We start from the raw sequence: 18113 nt of genomic DNA on the forward strand, positions 1-18113 counted from the left end.
CACAATAAAAGTCTGAACGTAAAGCATGACAATTATGTCAATAATTAAAGGGCGAATATTTCTTATATGATTATTTATTTTTACGCGTATTCGTTCTATTTACGTTTTTTATTGTAAATTGTATTATAATTCGTTCTATACAATGATCTATTCATACAATAACCCATCGTTGTTTGACTGCACTGCAGGTCTCATGTATGACACAATACTTTGATATCATAGCCTCTTTTTTACATTTGCTATAAATCCCCAAGTCTTTGGAAGTTGGATTCTCTTGTGTTGTTGTGAGGTTTTATTTTGTTTTTGTGTTATAATGTACTGTTCACACTTACCAACCTGGCACATTACCCTTGCATTTTTTTCCAGAATTAATTAATTTAAAAACTGTAAGATATCCTGAAGTCGAGAGTCCTTATTGATCTTTTTTTCATTAAATAAGCTCTGTTGTGTTCTTTCATTCATTTACACTGTGTATGCAAGTGTACAACTCAAGTGAAGAAAAGCGATGACAAATTATTCGTAGGGATTTTACTTTGAAGGTACCACATCCAAGTTGGAAGTTCTTCATGATGCTGCTCTCGTTTATATCGATCCAGACTTTCAAAATAAGAGCCTCTGTCAAGTTATGAGTGCAATACATGCAGTCAAGAACCATGATGTGCAAAAAGGTTTGTCAAAGTCCTAAAGCTTTTCCATTTCCTTTCTTAATGACTTGTTAATTAAGTTTAAAAACCGTTGGTGTGGGGCAATCTAATCACAGACCAGCAAGCAGAGGAAAAGTGACCATAACATTAATATGTGAGCTACACTCACATATAAAACCACATATAATGTGAATAAAACTATACATAGAACCAAAGTTTCAAATGCTGGGAATGTGGAGTGGGTAAAGGTGAACAGAGAATTAACTAACAACAGTAAAAACAATATGTGCCATTAAAATAATATTGGGTGAGTACGGTACTCTGTTTGTTCTTTATTGTTACTATTTTACTTATTATAAGAATAACAAGATTCAAAAAATCCAACATCTTGACAGAAAAATGATATAACATTTGCATTACTGTAGATGTAATACAATTTGCCAAATTAATGAAAACATGAACATAGACAATCTGATCAAGATAAGTTTATTAACAGATTGAAGAGAATGGAAATTCAAACAGGAGTTTAACATATCAACTAAGATAAGCACGAACAGTGTTATGCAAGTAAGATAAAATATATATGAAAATGTACACACAAGGGTAAAGTACATTGTAAACAGCTGAGACCACATACTACAGTGCCTGGTTGACCAAACCAATCCATTTTAAGGTTTAAAAAAAAAAAAAAAAAAAAAAAAAAAAAAAATCCCCATCCCATCAACATTACACCAGCAGACAAAGTTTTACTGTGTGACGTACGATCTATCCTTCAGATACTGGAACTGCACTGACTTACAGAAAAAACGTCAGAGCAGATGAAATTATAGAACGGAGAAATGCAACACAGGCATAGATCGATTTTGATGGTGCCGATTTCAATATATATCATGAGTTATGGACAGGCAAATAAAGAAAAGCGAGACTATTTCAAGATCACTTACAATGTCTCCTCGGGGACTTTAACCACTACTTTTAAAGCAGTGAAGGCTCTGCTTTAATGCTATCCAGAAATCTTCCCGATCAATGTTTTAGGGTGACTGTTTTGCCAGTTAGTCTCCGCCCCTCCTCTCACTTGTGTGTCTAGTTGACCAAAAACTTGCTTGATAGGAATCGTGTAAATACTGGATGCTTTTTCTCCACTGTTGAAAATATTCTGCCATCTCTCAAGTTCTGCAGCTCAAGGTATGGGTATTGAGTTTAACGGTGGGCTTGTTTTGGACACGGTTTGTTGTATTAGTGTCGCGTGTTGGTTCTGCTTGGACTCTTCCCGCTATTTTAAAGCTAGCCTGTTAGCTTTAGCCGATTCCTCTTTACCGAGGGGTGAAGAGGCTACTTCATAACTTAAACACCCAGATTGTAGTAGTAAACGACAAATGTTTCGGTTTAATTTCCTTTCTAGAGGCAATTTAAGCTGAAAAATAACAAACAATAGAGTCTATGTTGGTCGTTAGCTGTTTGCTAACAGTGAAGCTAACGCTACGTAGTGCAGCGCAGAGGTTTGCTGCTGATCGACGTCCAGTCATTAACACACAGTACGTATACATACTCATTCGATTAACCCCCTTTATAGTCCTCACTCCTGTTTGAAGATGTATATTTTGTTAGCAGCATCGTATGTCAAAGTCTCTTCGTGTTTCTCCTGGAGCTCATGTATTTATCAGGGCTCCTCTCGGAAGTCTTGCCATGCTGCAAACCTTAGCCAGGATTTCCGGCTCCTTTCCATTTGCCCTATACTGTTTTGTTTCCGTTTATTCTATTTCCGTTTTAAAAGTTTTCTTCTCACGGAGTAAAAGTGTGATTGAACGATGATCGGTGTATTTAATCTGGTGCTGTGCGTTTGTTGGATATTTTAACCGATTATTCGCACGCTGGTAGCAGCGGTTGTGTCATAGGATGCCTCGCCCCGTTGTGCATCCGACCTCAAACACTGAAGCTAACTTGTTTTAGTGTTGATCAGCTTCTACGCTTCAATTATATTTTTATGCGTCAAGTCAATGTGTGTCTTTAACGCGTATTTATGTTTGGTTACTACTTTTGATGGCCTACCATTTGGCCTTTAGACGCTTAAGCCTCGCCCCTCGAGTTGGCTAATGTTAGCAGTTGGAGCAGTCAGTGAACTGTTCTAGGAGGCGCTGAAAGGCCTGAATGAGCTGCTGGTTCAAACCAATAGTATGCACCAATAACCCACTGACACATAAACATACAGGTTTAGGCATTTTATTTGAAATAGAATGGACTGTTTTTTAATGCCAAAGAAAATATGAACTATAAAGTCAGAACAGAGAAAACTGCAAGTTTGCAGATAGTGCAAAAAAAACAAAACCAAACTTTTAAACAAACAATTGAATTTCTTTAACATAATCAAATAAGTATTAAAATAGCACGTATTTATTAGTTAACTAATATCGTAAGAGCAAGCAAAAAAAATCTAAGAAATTAACAATTGACAATAATAACAATAAGCATTTTATTTACAAAGATATAATAATTTCTGATATAGAACATATTGTGTTGTATAGGTTTTGATAGCTTTTTTTCACAAGTATCCTGGAACAGGCTGATCAAGTTCATGATCCTGTAAACAAGCATTTAATTGACAGAAATCTGTACTCTGTATGTCAGTTTTTCTTGATTGTTATACAAAATAAGACCAATTGGATCTACAAAATATCACAAAAATATCATAAAATATCGTTTTTTGCATGCATTACCATCAGCATTCTCTTTTTCTCCCCACAGCCTGGTTCTCTGCATAAACCAGGATGTCTAAAAGTGAAACGGAAGAGATGATAGAAATTGAGATTGATGAGCGGGAGAAACAGACATGCCTGGAGGAAGGGTGAGGAAAGAGCTTATTCTAACTGGGAGACCCATCGTGTGTACAGATTTTAAATCATTTATTTTACCTTCAGAGTTGAGGAGCAGACCATCACTGCATCAGATTTGATACAACAAGACATTGACATCAATGAGCCCATCGGGAATTTGAAGAAACTTTTAGAGCCGCGTATCCAAATCTCACTGGATGCTTATGAGATCTGTCTGCAGGACATTCAGGTAAGATGTGTTTGATAAATATTAAGACACATTAAAGCGATGGAGATTTCCTTTTCCCCTTTAATTTATTCTGCTTTTTTGTTTCCATCCTCTTTTAGCTCCATCCTGATCACAGCCTGTTTGACCAGGGAGTAAAGACAGATGGCACCGTGCAGCTCAGTCTGCAGATTATAACCAAACCAGGTTCATATTAAAGCTCAGATGATAAACAATTCAGGATTTTAGTGTCCATATTCAAACTTGCACATTCAAGCATCAGCCTCACCCTGTTGTGTGTTTCAGGTGAGGAAAAGTTGAACATTCTGGAAATTGTGAAGCCAGTAGAAACAGTCGAGGTGGTGATTGATCCAGATGCAGCAGGAGAAGATGGCACTTTGGTGGAGGAAGGTCAGCTCATTGCTGTGGAGCGGTCTGCTCTGACAGACGAGACATCAGAGCAGGTTACCCGCTGGGCTGCAGCCCTAGAAGGCTACCGCAAAGAGCAGGTCCGCCTGGGCATACCATACGGTGAGGGACGCCATCATAATGACTTATCCATGAGGGAAAAACAATCCTGTTAGTCAACCATGACTGACTTCATGAGGCTTCTTTCTCTCATCTTCAGACCCTGTGCTGTGGTCGGCTGATCAGGTGATCCACTGGGCTGTGTGGGTAATGAAGGAGTTTAACATTGATGAGATGGAGATCGGCAGTATTCACATCCCGGGTAGAGATCTCTGCTCATTCAACCAGGAGGAGTTTCTTCAAAAAGTGCCAAATGGAGAGATTCTCTGGAGTCACCTTGAGCTCCTACGTAAATGTAAGCAGGAAAGAAATTCAAAGATGAAGGTTTCCTCTGCCTCTGTCTGAAGAAATCGATACTTTTCTTGTTCTGAACAGATTTACTCTAGTACAAAATCCCTCATCTGGTGATTTTTTTTCTTCTCAGATGTGTTGGCGAGCCAAGACCAGTCTGGAGGAGATGCCACTGTCACCATTGATCAACGTAGGTTTTAGAAAAAGACTGTCTTAAATATGCTTACACTTAACTTTATGAAACTTATAATACATAATTCCTTCAGCTGTGGACTAGATTTAGAAAGTTGTGGCATCTAACATATTCATCTGTTTCTTCAGCCGTGCAGATCATCCCTGCTCACGTTAGCACACCCTCTGCCATAAAGGTGTTGAAGCAGAACCGAACACCGAGAGCTCCCAGGATTTCAGGAGAGGAGAGAAGCTCACCTGGCAACCGCACAGGTAGATCTCACTACACACAGGAAACGGTGGGCTGTTGGTATGACAGCAGAAAGCAACCAGAAGATCTAACAGAACATCTTTTCTACCAAATATTTTAACTACAAAAACACAATATTTAGATAAAGTGTGAAAATGCTCAATTTAAGAGATAAGGCAGAAGAAGAAGAAGAGTGGTTGTTAATTTACACCAAAGAATTTGACCATCGAGTTGAAATATCAGCGAAGGGAGGGTCCCGCCTGGTAACCTCAGTGATATACTGGCTCTTTGGGGACATAAGGAGCCGTGTGATAGGCCAAGAATCTTATCAGTAGAGGGCGTAGTGGGATTAGTTTCTTCACTGAGTGCTTGGCTTTCTTATCAGAGCACAACTACCTCATCAAGGTCTTTCAGCAGCCACATGCAGAACACTCACACTCTACCTTATTTTCACTGAACTACTATTTTTCTCTTAGGTAACAACGGTCAGATCCAGCTGTGGCAGTTCCTGCTGGAGCTCCTGACGGACAAGGATTCGAGGGACTGCATCTCCTGGGTGGGAGAAGAGGGAGAGTTTAAACTCAACCAGCCGGAGCTCGTGGCACAGAAATGGGGACAACGCAAGAACAAGCCAACGATGAACTACGAGAAACTCAGCAGAGCCCTCAGGTAATCCACGCCTAGCGTATACTCTCTTTTGTTTCCTTGTGGACTTTTAAGCTGTAACACAGGATTCAGTCTAAGAGGAACTTGTTTTCTAATCCTCATGCCAAGAAAACCTGCACATTTTCCTAAATATATTTTTATTTCAATGACACTAACAGGCTTCTATCTTGTATCTTCTTCAGGTATTACTACGACGGCGACATGATCAGCAAGGTACAGGGCAAGCGCTTTGTCTACAAGTTTGTGTGTGACCTGAGGACTCTGATTGGCTACAGCGCAGCTGAGCTCAACAACCTGGTGACTGAGTGTGAACAGAAGAAGCTGGCTCGTATGCAAATGCACGGCATTGGTCAGCCCATCACTACAGTGACCCTGGCCACCACAACACTAGACAAAGACAGTTGAAGGAGGACACTACGCAACAGCGCCCTCCGGCTGCCACAGGCTAACTCTGTCCTCCAGGAAATGAATTCTTCTTTGAGACACTGAAAGCAAGGCTGATAGTGTGGATTAACAATTTTTTTGTTTCTTTGATTTGACTTAGGCTGTGGCAGTTTTTTAAATAGCTTTTCTTTAACTCTAACCCAGAGGAGGAGAGTGTTCAGGACAAGAGTGTGAATGTGTATTTTTTCTGAGTGTGCGCAGATGAATGTGTGACTGAAACCCAGATGAGCTTTTGTAACATGTTTCTTGTCCCCTGTTCTCACTGTATATACCAGAATTTCATGTTTTTGATCGCTGCGAGTACAAGTGTATTTTCATATTTTCCATTTATAGAGACCCTGTTTTGTATTTGATTTCATGTTTTCCCTGAACTGTTGGACCTTTTTGTCCGCAAGGGGGAATAAAGTGTTAAGATTTTTTCTTAACATTCAGTCTTCTTGTTTTAATTTTAAAATGACGTATACCTAGTGCCTTAAAATCAGAGATCCAAAGTAAGAAGTGAGAGAAACATGATGGTACATTCAAAATTTTATTCATGTCATAGTGGGTGTAGAAAGCATTTCTTACTCTAAGCAAATGGTTCATTTAACTACACATAAAGGAAAGTCACTGAATCCATGAACGAAATACAGCCTCTTTTTTAACACTAGCATCAAAAGACACCCAGGTTGAGCATAATAACAAATTTTAAAACATTCACCTGATTAAGAGCTTCATTTGTGTCTGTACAAGTGTAGATTGAGCGTGAAGAGGTGATATGTGTTGTATTTCTATGGTATAAATGCAAAATCTCTTGCATGTCACATTCATGTTTACAGGAGGCGACTTGAAATCAATCGAAGAGAAATGTGTCTACGCTGATAGTTGCAGCTCGTCACGTCTTCATGATGACGAGCGAGAGTGGAACATGCAGGCAAAGGAACGATCCACCACAGGACGGACAGAAACACTGTACATGTTTACACAGGAGATGTAGAAAAATAGAATGTGTGGGATGTGAGATTTAGTGAAGGAATGTGGGTGAAGATGAAGCCTTGTAGAAAATTGTCTTCATCTTTGTTGATCTGACGAGTGCGGCGATGTACAATATTGCTGACACAGCCAGAAAGAGCACATAAATAACAAGAGGAAAGACTGAAAAAACGTACAAAAAGAAAGACAATACTGAGAGACTCTGGAATGATAAATCAGGAATGCTCCTCACCTCTAAAAATGATATTCTCTAATTCAAAGCGTGTGCAGTGATCAAATCACGCCAGGTACTTGACGACAACAATATTTGGTGATTATGTTCAGACTTCCAGAATGAAAGTGCATCAAATGCAAACAGTATCAAAATGTTCTTCCTTTCATATGCTGTAACACTTCATATCACATATAGAGCGTTTAGCCCATGCAGCTAACACAACAGTGAAGCATGGAGATGAGCGTAATAAGGTCAGTTAAAGCAATCTGTGGGAACAAAGCAGACCAGATTCTGAATACTCTTTTCTTCTTCATATCACAAGATCACAAAGAAGACACTAGAAATGTACAATCCTGCTAAAGTAACCAATGAGAGGCCCTCTCCCAAGGGCCCCCACATACAGTATACGGTATCTGTCGTCAATATTGCCATGCACTACGTATACTTACAGCTAATCTCTCTTTATATATTACACATAAAAAAATCAGACAACAAAACATTCAATATTTTTAACTTTACATACTTTGATTATGGATATTTTTCTGCTTTTTTCATCCTTTTTTGAAAAACAAACCTGCTTAAATCGTGCGTAGAGGGGCTCTGAGAGCTTGTGGAGCTGTTATGTCATCAAACACAGGACAGCTGTCGTCAGAGAGCCGAGCAGAGCGGTGGGGACGTGAGGGCAGCTCAGGGGAAAATGGAACAAACAGATGGAGTACTGAGGGAGAGAGGGGGATTTAAAGTGCTGGGGTTTACATGTTTCTCGTCTCACGGTGAACGCAGTACTGCAGTGACGTCACTACAAACACTGTGGTGTTTTACTGTGTTTGGATACAACGTGCAGGTGAAACAGGGCACCCTTGTCCAATCGCAGGTCAATTTAAGCTCCAAGAGATGCTCTGAAGGCTGCTCCATGTCACTTCCTTTGGCCTAGACCTCTCACTGAGACAGAAACCTGTCACACAAAGCGGTTTTCAAACTTCTTCCTCATTTTAAAACAATAAAAATCTCTCTTTACAGTACTCGGGTGACAAACTCAAGGTGTAGGGGCTCAAAATGGAACAAATACTATGATAGAGACAGAGTGTGGGGTTTGGATTCACCTGAAAAAACAAAACATGTCACTCAGCAGTTCTTTAGTTCTGCATCTGCTCAAAGAATTTGTAGGTGGGGTTCTCATAGCCGTTCTGCTGCATCTTGGCCAGGTGACGCTCCTCAGGTGTCACTGCTGCGTCCACCTGCTGACCCAGAGCATGAGGATGAGTATGACAGTTTCTCCTCAATGCAAGAATGAACAAACAGTGGAGCTGATGTGCTCACCTCAATAACGCCGTGATGAATAGAAGTGTACTGTTTCTTCCTCAGCATCACCAGGGTGATGACGATGACAGTTGCAATGACAACCCCTCCAACCATGAGCCCGATGATGGCGCCTTTATTGGACCCGACATCCTCAGCGAAAAACACCTGCAGTTCAATCACAAAGCTGTTAGTGTGCACAAAGAGAGAACAGAGAGCGATAAATGAGAAGCGTTAAAAATACCAGTTTTTGATGGTAGACTTCATATCCGGTGCTCTGCCTCTCTTCAGTCTCCATCCGCACCTCAGGCATCTCCTCTGGCTTCAGAGCCGACACTAAAAACAAAAGAAGATACAGACGTATGAGAAAAACATTAATATAAAAAAAAGGGTAAATTTTTTTTTTAATGTATTTTGAGATTTAAGTCAGAAAAAGGTCAGGACTCTGAGTGAAGTGATGGAACAAAGTCAGAATCCAGACTTTATTCCAACTCTACACTCAGAAAATCAGAATTAGTCAGTATTCTGAAAATAAAGTCAGAATAGGTTAGAAATTCAGGATTTTAAAACTGGTGTCTTGGAAAAAAAAGTAGAGCGTAGTTTAGAGCGTAAAATCTGGAAAAGTCCAGGTTCTGAAGTTTAAGACAAAATAAATCCAGGATTTAGAGTTTTGTGTTGGAGTAAAGTCAGGATCCCGAGACAAAGTCAGATTAAAGTCACATCCTAAAAACTTTTCCAGTAACTTTTATCTTCTTCTGTATAACTGAACCACCCAGCAGCAAAGTATTCACCAAAGGCTCCTTGTTGATGTTGGAAGTGAAGCAACTTTACTGTTCTGCTTATGACAGATGTTAACACATGTTGCTGAACACCAGTTGTAATAAAAAATGATGTAAACATGTAAAAACTGTTAATAGATGAAAATGATTTCATCAGACGTGCTTAAGGCTGTTAGTCAGTGCATTAGCCAAAGCACAAGCACAAGATGTGTTTGGTTAGAAACGGGCTGTAAACATGACTCCTCCACTGCTCTGTATTTGTTACTCAGTGAAAAGTTTAATGCTACATTCTGCCCTGAACACAAACAACAACTCACCAGGCCGTGTTGGGAGTCCTCTGTCAGGGACTGGACGAGCGTCTACGGGCTCAACTGCAGAACAAAACAGTATGTAAATATTTAAGTAATAGTAAGTATCTCTGTCTTTATTAAATGTTTTATTTGTGTGCTTGTGTTACCATGGTTCTCTGTGTTGGGCTGGTTAAAGCTCTCCGGGTGGATGAAGCCCAGTCCGTCCAGGCCGGGATCCATAGGAGCAGAGCTGTAAGCCTGATCAGGCATGAGAGCATCATTACCGTAGCTCACCCTGCCGTCCACCTGCAAACACAGCAGACGTTAAATCTGAACAGTTCTCTTTAAAACTCTAATTAAGAAAACTGTATCTCTGTTTCCGTCTGGTCATGGCTGCGTCAAGTCTGACTTTGTCTTGTATCAATGTGCAGCCGAGGCGGTTCTATTAATACATGTCAGAGTGTGCAGTTTACACAGGACAGAATCCATGCATATGTGAGTGGGTGCAAACTGACTCACCCTCCCATCGCTCTGCAGGGAAGAGACTTGCTGAGACAGCTCAGACTGAACTCTCTGCACTATAACAGCTGAAAAAAGAAGGGAAAGAGAGCATAAGGGAGAGATGAGACAGCAGAGGAGGTATGGGAGGGGATGAGCTATGAAAAGAAGTCTATATGGTACCACTGCTGGTAGAAAGTGGTTACACTCATTGAAGGGTCTCTTTAGCAATGATGACTCTTTGACACACATAGGGTCACAGCAATGGAACAAAAACAGACATTTTAAAACATCTTCAGGCTCTCTAAGGTAACTTTTTAGAAGTCTGATGACAGCAGCATTAACTTTTTAACTGAGTAATTACAGCAACAAATGATTTGCTGTTGTTGGCATCATGTTAAGTGGAACATTGATACTTACAGACTTGGTTCTGGATCTCATTTGCCACACTTGGTACTTTGAAAAGCAGACCCAACGACTGATTCATCCTCTCATCGATCACACGGAGGTGGGTCAAAACCTGACAGACAAAAGAAGGGAAAGAAGTTTGGTTATTGAAACATTATGTCTTCAGGGATTAAAGAGTTTCATCTTCAAATTGAAGCAATACTCATCATTTAATAAAACACTTAAAGGTATGTTTTGACTTCATGTGTTTGAGCTTCAGCACCTGAGGTCGGATCTGCGCAGCCTTTTTGGGATCAACGGTGCGTACATGTTCGTAGTGCTTCAGCGTGTGCTGCCTGTCCTTCTGCTCTGCGCGGACGTATTTCTTCAGCAGGCTCAGAACCTGACGGGCCTGGAAAGAAGTAAAATTATGACCATAAGAAAAAAAAGAAAATATACTTGATGCTTTGATCTTTCTTTGATGGAAATGCGCTGAGACAGCTTTTGTAACTTGGCTCTAATCCTGCCTAAAAGGTGAATCATAATCACACCCATATCTTTTTGTAATAGTTCTACTTTTCAGAAGAACTGAGGTGTGAGTAAGGATGTGTGGTCTTGTCTGGTTTTGTATGTGTGTGTACCCGTGGAGGGTTGGCCTGCAGGGCACTGAGGTAGTTTTCCAGGGCAAGGCGTCGACGGCTGTTGAGCAAAGCCTCCACCCGGGCCATGTGGGTCTCCACCAGCTGCTGTCTCTCTCCTGCTGCCTCCCTCTCCAGGGCCTCCACCTTCTCCTGGAAGTGCTGCAAATAGAGCACAAGCTTTCAGTCAACAAAGGATCATGTAAAGCACATAAATGCACAAAGAGGTTGTCTTGGACGTCCCACCTGAATGACAGCTTTCTTGTCAGCACGAGGAAGGCTCTTAGCCTGTCTCTCAGCCTCTTCCCACTCTCTCATCACCTGTGCATCAAGAGGAAAAATAAACAACCACTAACAGCGTGACAGTTTCAGTTTATGTTATCATTGGACAACTTGAGAGAAAAATATCCTGGAGATTACACACACACACACACACACACACGCACACACGTACCTGGGACATCCTTTCACGGTGTTTGGCCTCCAGGCTCTCTTTGGCCTTTTGGAAGTCGGCATGCTCGTTGTCGTCTCCTGGAGCTTCAAGGTAACGATCGACTGCATCTGGAGGACTCGGGGCCATGGTTGGCACTGAAGAACAACAAGAGGAAGGAATAAGACCAAGGCAGTTTGACAAAAGGAGAAGGATAATATGGATACAAAGTTAGCAGCTAAAATGAGGAGCATTCAATTCCAGTGTTTCAGCACATGTAGACAAATGTTTAAGACAAAATAAGAGGTTAGATACAAAAAGAAAATGTTCTAACACAGACATGAACAAGTGTAGAAGGCAAACGGTTATCAGGGGACAAAGGGTGATCAGTTTCCCAGTATAAGTGCTGTGTGTTGGTTTTAATTTAATGTGGGAGCCTGGAGATAAGAAGAGGAGTGCTGAGTCAGGATGAGGGTAGACGCTGCAGCACAGGGGATGTGTTGATTCGTCAGGTGGAAACTGCAAATCACCACCCCTAACACATACATGTACACATACACACTGTGGTCAGAGACACACACAGCAGTACTCAACTAGTTAAACATTCAGGATGACTTTGTTAGAGATCCACAAACCCTTGCAGCTGCAAGGCATGCAAGCTCACTGTGTAGAAACGCATGCAGATGCACACTGACATTCAAAGGTCAGTACTTTCACTGCTGTGTCCACATGCTGGAAGAACAATGACTTCGTGTTATGGTTAGGAAATGATGAGCTGAGGAAATAAACAGTTGTGAAATCAATCTTTTCTATCTTGGTTGGGTATCATTAGATAAAAACCACATGGCCCTGAAGTTAGAGGAGATTACCGAGCCAGTTTACAGAGTGTTTGTTAACTGTTTCCAAAGATTTACGGTACATCCACAATAAGAACAAATACACTTAGGTTGAGGTTCACAGAGACAGCAAGGATAGAAAGTTTTGATAAACAAACTAATGCATGTTATGAAAGAAATAATCACCCTGATTTTTTCTAACCAGAACAAACAAATCCTCGTGAAAGATTCACAAAGAAAAGTTTGTTCGCAGGGTGAAGTTTGATTTGAAGGCCTTCATATTTCCTCTCTATTTCTTGCTATGAGTTAGCATGAGTAAAGAGCTAACTGATGCTCAGGACAGACAGGAAAAGACAGAATAAAAGTTAGAACAAAGAGACGATCTGTCTGACGACAGGAATCAGGCTGGTGTTACGGCGCTTCAGGATCTAGACAGCTCCCATCCTGGGACTTACACGAGCTGCTGCACACGGCCATGCAGTACTCCTCCGAGTCAAAGTTATTCCTGTTGCCCCCACAGCCCCCAAACAAGAAGGGGGCACAGCGGCCCTTCTTAGGCATGAAGTACCAACGCTCCAGCATGGCGTGACAGGGGCCGGACTCAGCTCGAGCCCAACACACGGCTGAGATACACACACAATGAAACATCAAACACAAAGGGATGTCAAATGTGGGATGAGTTTCTAAAATTCATGGAAACCATAAAGACAACAAAACATCACATGATGGATACAAACAATAAAAGAATTCGGTTTATTTCTTACCTCTGACAACTTCCTCAACAGACTCAGTGGTAGTGGTCGTGGTGGTCGTCATGGCAATGTTAGCACTTCGCTCATCACTATCACGCTCATCAATCACATCATCCTCCTCATCATCATCATCATCTTCATCATCACCATCTCCGTTCTCGTCTCTTTCAAAAGCCTCTTCATCCTCATCCTCGTCATCCTCAGTGGTGGCGGGCTCAGTGTCAGCAGGACGCGTCATGCTGCAGGGACAGCAGGTGGTGAATCAGATCACATGTGTGTTTGTGTCGTACAGGATGAGGTCAGTGAGCGTGTGCGTGAGTGATGATACCTGTTATCAGAATATTCGGTGTCAGCTCCGCCCCACCAGACATCTGACTCCTCCCCTTCAAGCTCAACGCTGTCTGCCTCTTGCTCGGCCTCCACGGGACAGCAGACGAACTCCACACCTCTGAAGCGATCGATGCCACATGGCAACAGCATCCCATAGTCATGGAGATTCATGGAGCGGTCTCCACAGGACTAATTTTAACAACAAACATGAATCAATTACCTTCCAGTATTGGAAATGATCATAATTCAGCCACATGACTTGAAGCTAATAATTCTGTTTGGCTCACTTGATGTTTATAATGGAGAATTAAAAAAAAAATGCTTAGCAAACAGTTTTCTGTGGTGTTGACAGGTTATTATCCAGAAAGGATATAAAAGAAAAGGAACAAGCCCTAGAACTAAACAGCAAAAAAAGTTCAAGGTCAGAGGAGAAGAAGTTGAATTAAAACTACTGAGTCTTTCAGAAACACCCGCAGGAGATCAGAGCGAGAAGAGAAAGTAGAAAGAGGAAGCCAGAAGCAAACAAAAACCAAATGAAGTTTACACAGGGACATCAGCGCTACATTACTGTTCAAACTTACCTCTTTGGCGACCGTGTGCCAGTGCAGGTGGCTCTCACACTGGTCCATGCGCTCCTGGTGCAGGAACTTACATTTGTCAGGAACGAGAAGGGCGTCACTTACAAACTCCCCAACTTTAAGGGACAGAAAACATGTTTGCTCAGTAAAAAGTGTTCAGCTGTTCCGACATAAAAACAAGCTCCCTGAGTTGATAAGACTGCTCACCCAGGCAGCGGTACGGCACAACGATGTGTGTGTTACTACGGCACTGCTTGCGGCCCTTCTTGCACCAGTTCTGGATGCTGACGGGCTGATTGGCTTCCACAACATTTGTGATTTGCAACTCTGGATACACCTGGAAAAGAGAGAGTTAAATTCCCTTTCTCATCTCATTACCTCTCTCTGAAACTCTTTGCTTTGCTGTCTCACTCTGTTTACCTCTTGGCAGTACTGCAGGATGCCCTCTTTGGTGCCGATGCAGCTCTTAGTTCCAGACGGGTCAGACTCCCATTTGCCACTCTGAACATTGATGTGCATGTTGAGCTTCCCACAGAACATGGCCACCTGAGGCTCAGTTAGTAAGCCCACAGAGTCATCAGCAGGAACCTGAGCAGAGAAAGGAGAGAACAACAATGAAGACGGATTTCTCCTCACTGGCCTCAGCAGAGCTTAACCATAAACATATTAGGATGCTGCCTACAAATGCAGCTTGTGCATTCATTTCTCCATGGAGTATTTAGATTAGTCAACCACTATAAATGCTGCTCTCTTTGAATCACATCAAGTTTAGATTATATGAATAAAAAAAGGACATGACTGCTGCTTTTAGCCAAAGCAAGGTTAGATACTGAGTTTCATCCCTTGAGCCCATAAGCCAGAGTGCTCAGCATTACAGCCACAGCCACAGGGCTGAACATGTGCCTTTTGCAACCCAGGCTTATGCGGTTTTATTCATTTCCTTTATTATAAAAAGCGCACAAAGAGACCAGGAAAGAAAATGGAGCCTATACGAGAAAAGAGAGGAAAAACTATTGCACCAAAGGGATAATTGGGTGTTTTTCCCAAATGAACAGGTTTTGGCAATGTGCTGTAGAGCTTCTGTTTTCTCTCCTTTGTGTTTGGAAAACAGTAGGTGGAAGGACTGGTATGTTGCCTTTAAGGCGCTCTATTTTTCTGGCAGACATCAGAACAGACAGATGCTGCAGGCGTCCTACTACTCCATCTGTTTACGATCTCAAAAAGACAATCTGACTGGATACAATGTTTGCCTTTTAAAATTTGCACGATGTTAGTCTTTAGTTGCACCTCCGTCTGGCTGATCCTGTTACAACCACTAAAGCCCAGTACAAACTGCAGCACCAAGTATTTGGTGCATAAAGTAATACAGTGCAGTGGGATTCTGTATACTAGGCTGAGACATCCAAAAACATAAAGTTGCGAATCTATGCAGTCCAAGCGCAGTAATTAAACCCACATCACTAATCTGTCATGTCCTTCAGATCACGTTTCTTCTGAAAACATTGGAGTCACAGGGCATATCTGGCCAAGTTCTACCACTAAATGGCGCCTGAGCTCATTAGTCAAGGATTACACTGAGATAACCAGTTTAACCTGGCCCTGCATCAAAGACAGAAGCTCCATAACACTCCTGCGTGTGTGTGTAGGGCACTCTGGCAGCAGAACCTGAATGACGTTTTAGCCTTTAACAGCATGAAAACAGAAAACATTGCTCTGTCTTTGGTCAAAGTGCTTACAGTGTTTTTGCTCCTTCATCCTGGTCAGAGCTATAAAGTCACCTAAAACTGGATTGTTTTGATAGTTTTGATTATTTCAAAACAAGGATTAAGAATTATCTGATGAGCTTGTTTACATTGTTTAATTCTGAATGCTGCTAATTTATTGATTGGTTTAATTTTTTCTAGTTATTTCCAATTGTTCTGTCCTGCTCTCTTTATGCTGCTGTCTTAGACAGGATTCCCTTGTAAATGGACTATGTTATTACATTGCAAACATTCCTGGTAAAATAAAAAGTTAGAAATTAGATAAAAATTGCAGCACAATGGATGGATTTTTTTTCCAAGTTATATTTCTTGCTTTTTCCTTTTTCACATAACACACAAAAAAACTCAGCACAACATGGGTCTACACATCCTTCATGGGTATCAACTAAATGAAAGAAGATACAATCCAAAGGGTCATTCTGTGTTTTTCTCCAATATAGGGCTGAGTCCATAAGAAGTTAAAACAACTCTTGAAAGTGTTGAGCTACAGTAGTGTTTTAGAAATGGCGATATGGCGTTTGAATTATCTTTTTGGTGAGTGAAGCAGACTAGTAAGGTATTCTAGGGTAAAACATGCCATGATTATCTTGTACCACTTTGCTTTACATGGTGGTTTTTCCACTTATCTGTGACAAACAAAAAAGATATTCTTTCCTGCAGCATATGTAAGAAGATCATACATTCAGCTGGAGTGAGTACTAGCAATACAATAGTGGGACTTTTACTGGATAACGTGGGTTGGGTAGAATCCAGAATTCACCATGCTAAACATGTGATCCAAATTAGAATTTACAATTTCTAAATAGGATATGTTATATCTAGTTGTGTCAAAACATATTGATGAAGTAGAAGTACAAAAATGGTCTCATTCAAATAATAAAAGCCTACAATGAAGGAGGAATAATAAATGTAAGCTTATATTTGATCAGCAAAGATATGAATGCTGTATTCAAAAATGCTGCTGCGTAATTCCTCTGAGGGAACGTTTTTCATTGCAGCACGGAGCTTTTGTTGGGTGGAGAACCTACAGTATGGTTGTTATAATGAGCCTAAACGTTCCTAAGATACCTAAAGCACTAAATACAGCACTGCTGGAACAAAACTTTGCTTCTCTGTGTTGATACATATCAATAACAGGCCTTGTTTGTGATGTTTCTACCTGTTTCAAAGCTGAGAGTGTCTCTTCAATCCTGCACATCAGCACAGCAGCAGTGCAGGCTGCAGGCGCCATCTTGCTTGTGTCAAACTAAAAAGGGCTGCATCTTTTTTTTCCATTCTCCTCAGCAATATCAATACACAGCAGCTCCTTGTTGATTGAAGATTCACTTTTCCAGTTTCAAAACGTTAAATGTGTGTTTTAACCGTTTATATTGTACATTTTAACGGACCCTTGAACGATTAGCCATGCCAGCCTGTCATTTTCGTGTCAAAGCTAGAAAATGTCAACTACGGCAAAATGCGAGCAGTTAGCTTCACTGTTGAATAAAAAACAATAAAAATAGTGTTTAAACATTGTTTTGAGTACAACAACACAGGGCTGTGGTTAAAATTAACCTCAGGACAAATCAAAACAAGTCCAACATGACGGGCCACAGCTGTCAATCACTGACATCTATCGGTAGGCCTCGGTAGCATAACTCAATAGTCGATCGGCTAATTGTAGTTTGTAAATCTTGGTACGCTACAAATGTGTCAAATTGGTTATTATTTTTGATTTCAAAGGCAGTTGGAATAATAAATATCTAAAAAAAATTTAAAGAAAATGTTCACCCTAATGTGTATTCTAATGACACTTCTGTGATAGCAGCAGGGATGTCACCATTATATTGTCGTTCTGTCATTTGTGTTACAGTCTTTTTATGATAATAAAATCAGAGCCAGTGTAGGAAACAAGTCTAGATTCTTTATTATTATATTATATATGCGTCACAGTTGAAATGGCGCTGTGGTCCAAGTATGCTGCTAAATCACAAGCTAAAGGCCCGCAGAATAGCGGAGCCAGGGAACAGATTCCTCTGCTGTACTCACCTCGGATGAAAGCGTCAAGGTCGCCACCAGTAAGAGCAGAAACGCCGTGTGCTCTCCCATGCTGTCCTCCCGGTGCCCACAAACCCCGGTATGTTTGCGTTTATAGCAGTAATATAGTCAGTTCTAAACCAGCTGGCAAAATGTGGGTAACACAGACTCTTTTGAAGACCAGCAATCCAGATCCCCGTGATCCCTCCCTGTTTAGCTCCCGATGGTGACGGTGTTAGGATGAGGGGAGGTGTTTGGATCCATGCGGGCGGGGTGTGTTTGTGTGTATGTGTGGCATGTA

At 41.2% G+C, this 18113-nt stretch overlaps 2 protein-coding genes across 6 annotated transcripts; one reads left to right on the forward strand and one right to left on the reverse strand.

Annotated features, from left to right (window-relative positions):
- The first annotated feature begins 1695 nt into the window (after positions 1-1695).
- gabpa (GA binding protein transcription factor subunit alpha) lies at positions 1696-6421 on the forward strand. Of its 2 annotated transcripts, none has more exons than XM_074695581.1 (10): positions 1696-1829; positions 3387-3486; positions 3560-3704; positions 3803-3887; positions 3987-4211; positions 4309-4503; positions 4633-4689; positions 4821-4943; positions 5397-5589; positions 5769-6421. In XM_074695581.1, exons 2-10 carry the CDS (start codon positions 3410-3412, stop codon positions 5989-5991), a joined length of 1323 nt encoding a protein of 440 aa, XP_074551682.1. In that variant the 5' UTR covers positions 1696-1829; positions 3387-3409; the 3' UTR covers positions 5992-6421. The 2 variants fall into 2 exon arrangements, with proteins under 2 accessions (XP_074551682.1, XP_074551683.1); XM_074695582.1 differs by lacking the exon at positions 1696-1829 and adding an exon at positions 1847-2179.
- A 124-nt stretch (positions 6422-6545) lies between these two features.
- Positions 6546-18062, reverse strand: appb (amyloid beta (A4) precursor protein b). 4 transcript variants are annotated; one of them, XM_074695577.1, is made up of 18 exons: positions 17825-18062; positions 14454-14621; positions 14241-14370; positions 14037-14149; positions 13454-13644; positions 13138-13364; positions 12829-12996; positions 11562-11695; positions 11354-11428; positions 11111-11269; positions 10753-10881; positions 10503-10602; positions 10104-10171; positions 9752-9890; positions 9612-9665; positions 8760-8851; positions 8537-8683; positions 6546-8457 (listed from the first exon to the last, which is right to left on the reverse strand). In XM_074695577.1, the coding sequence occupies exons 1-18, from the start codon at positions 17882-17884 to the stop codon at positions 8353-8355; spliced, it is 2259 nt and encodes a 752-aa protein (XP_074551678.1). In that variant the 5' UTR covers positions 17885-18062; the 3' UTR covers positions 6546-8352. The 4 variants fall into 4 exon arrangements, with proteins under 4 accessions (XP_074551678.1, XP_074551679.1, XP_074551681.1 ...); XM_074695578.1 differs by having other exon boundaries at positions 6546-8454; positions 17825-18061; XM_074695580.1 differs by lacking the exon at positions 12829-12996 and having other exon boundaries at positions 6546-8454; positions 17825-18060.
- Between the last annotated feature and the right edge of the window lie 51 nt (positions 18063-18113).

Source organism: Halichoeres trimaculatus, unplaced genomic scaffold (genome assembly GCF_033239565.1).
Source record: "Halichoeres trimaculatus isolate MK-OKI-2021-1 unplaced genomic scaffold, fHalTri1.1 fHalTri1_scaffold_19, whole genome shotgun sequence".
In the NCBI taxonomy this organism is placed as follows: Eukaryota; Metazoa; Chordata; class Actinopteri; order Labriformes; family Labridae; genus Halichoeres; species Halichoeres trimaculatus.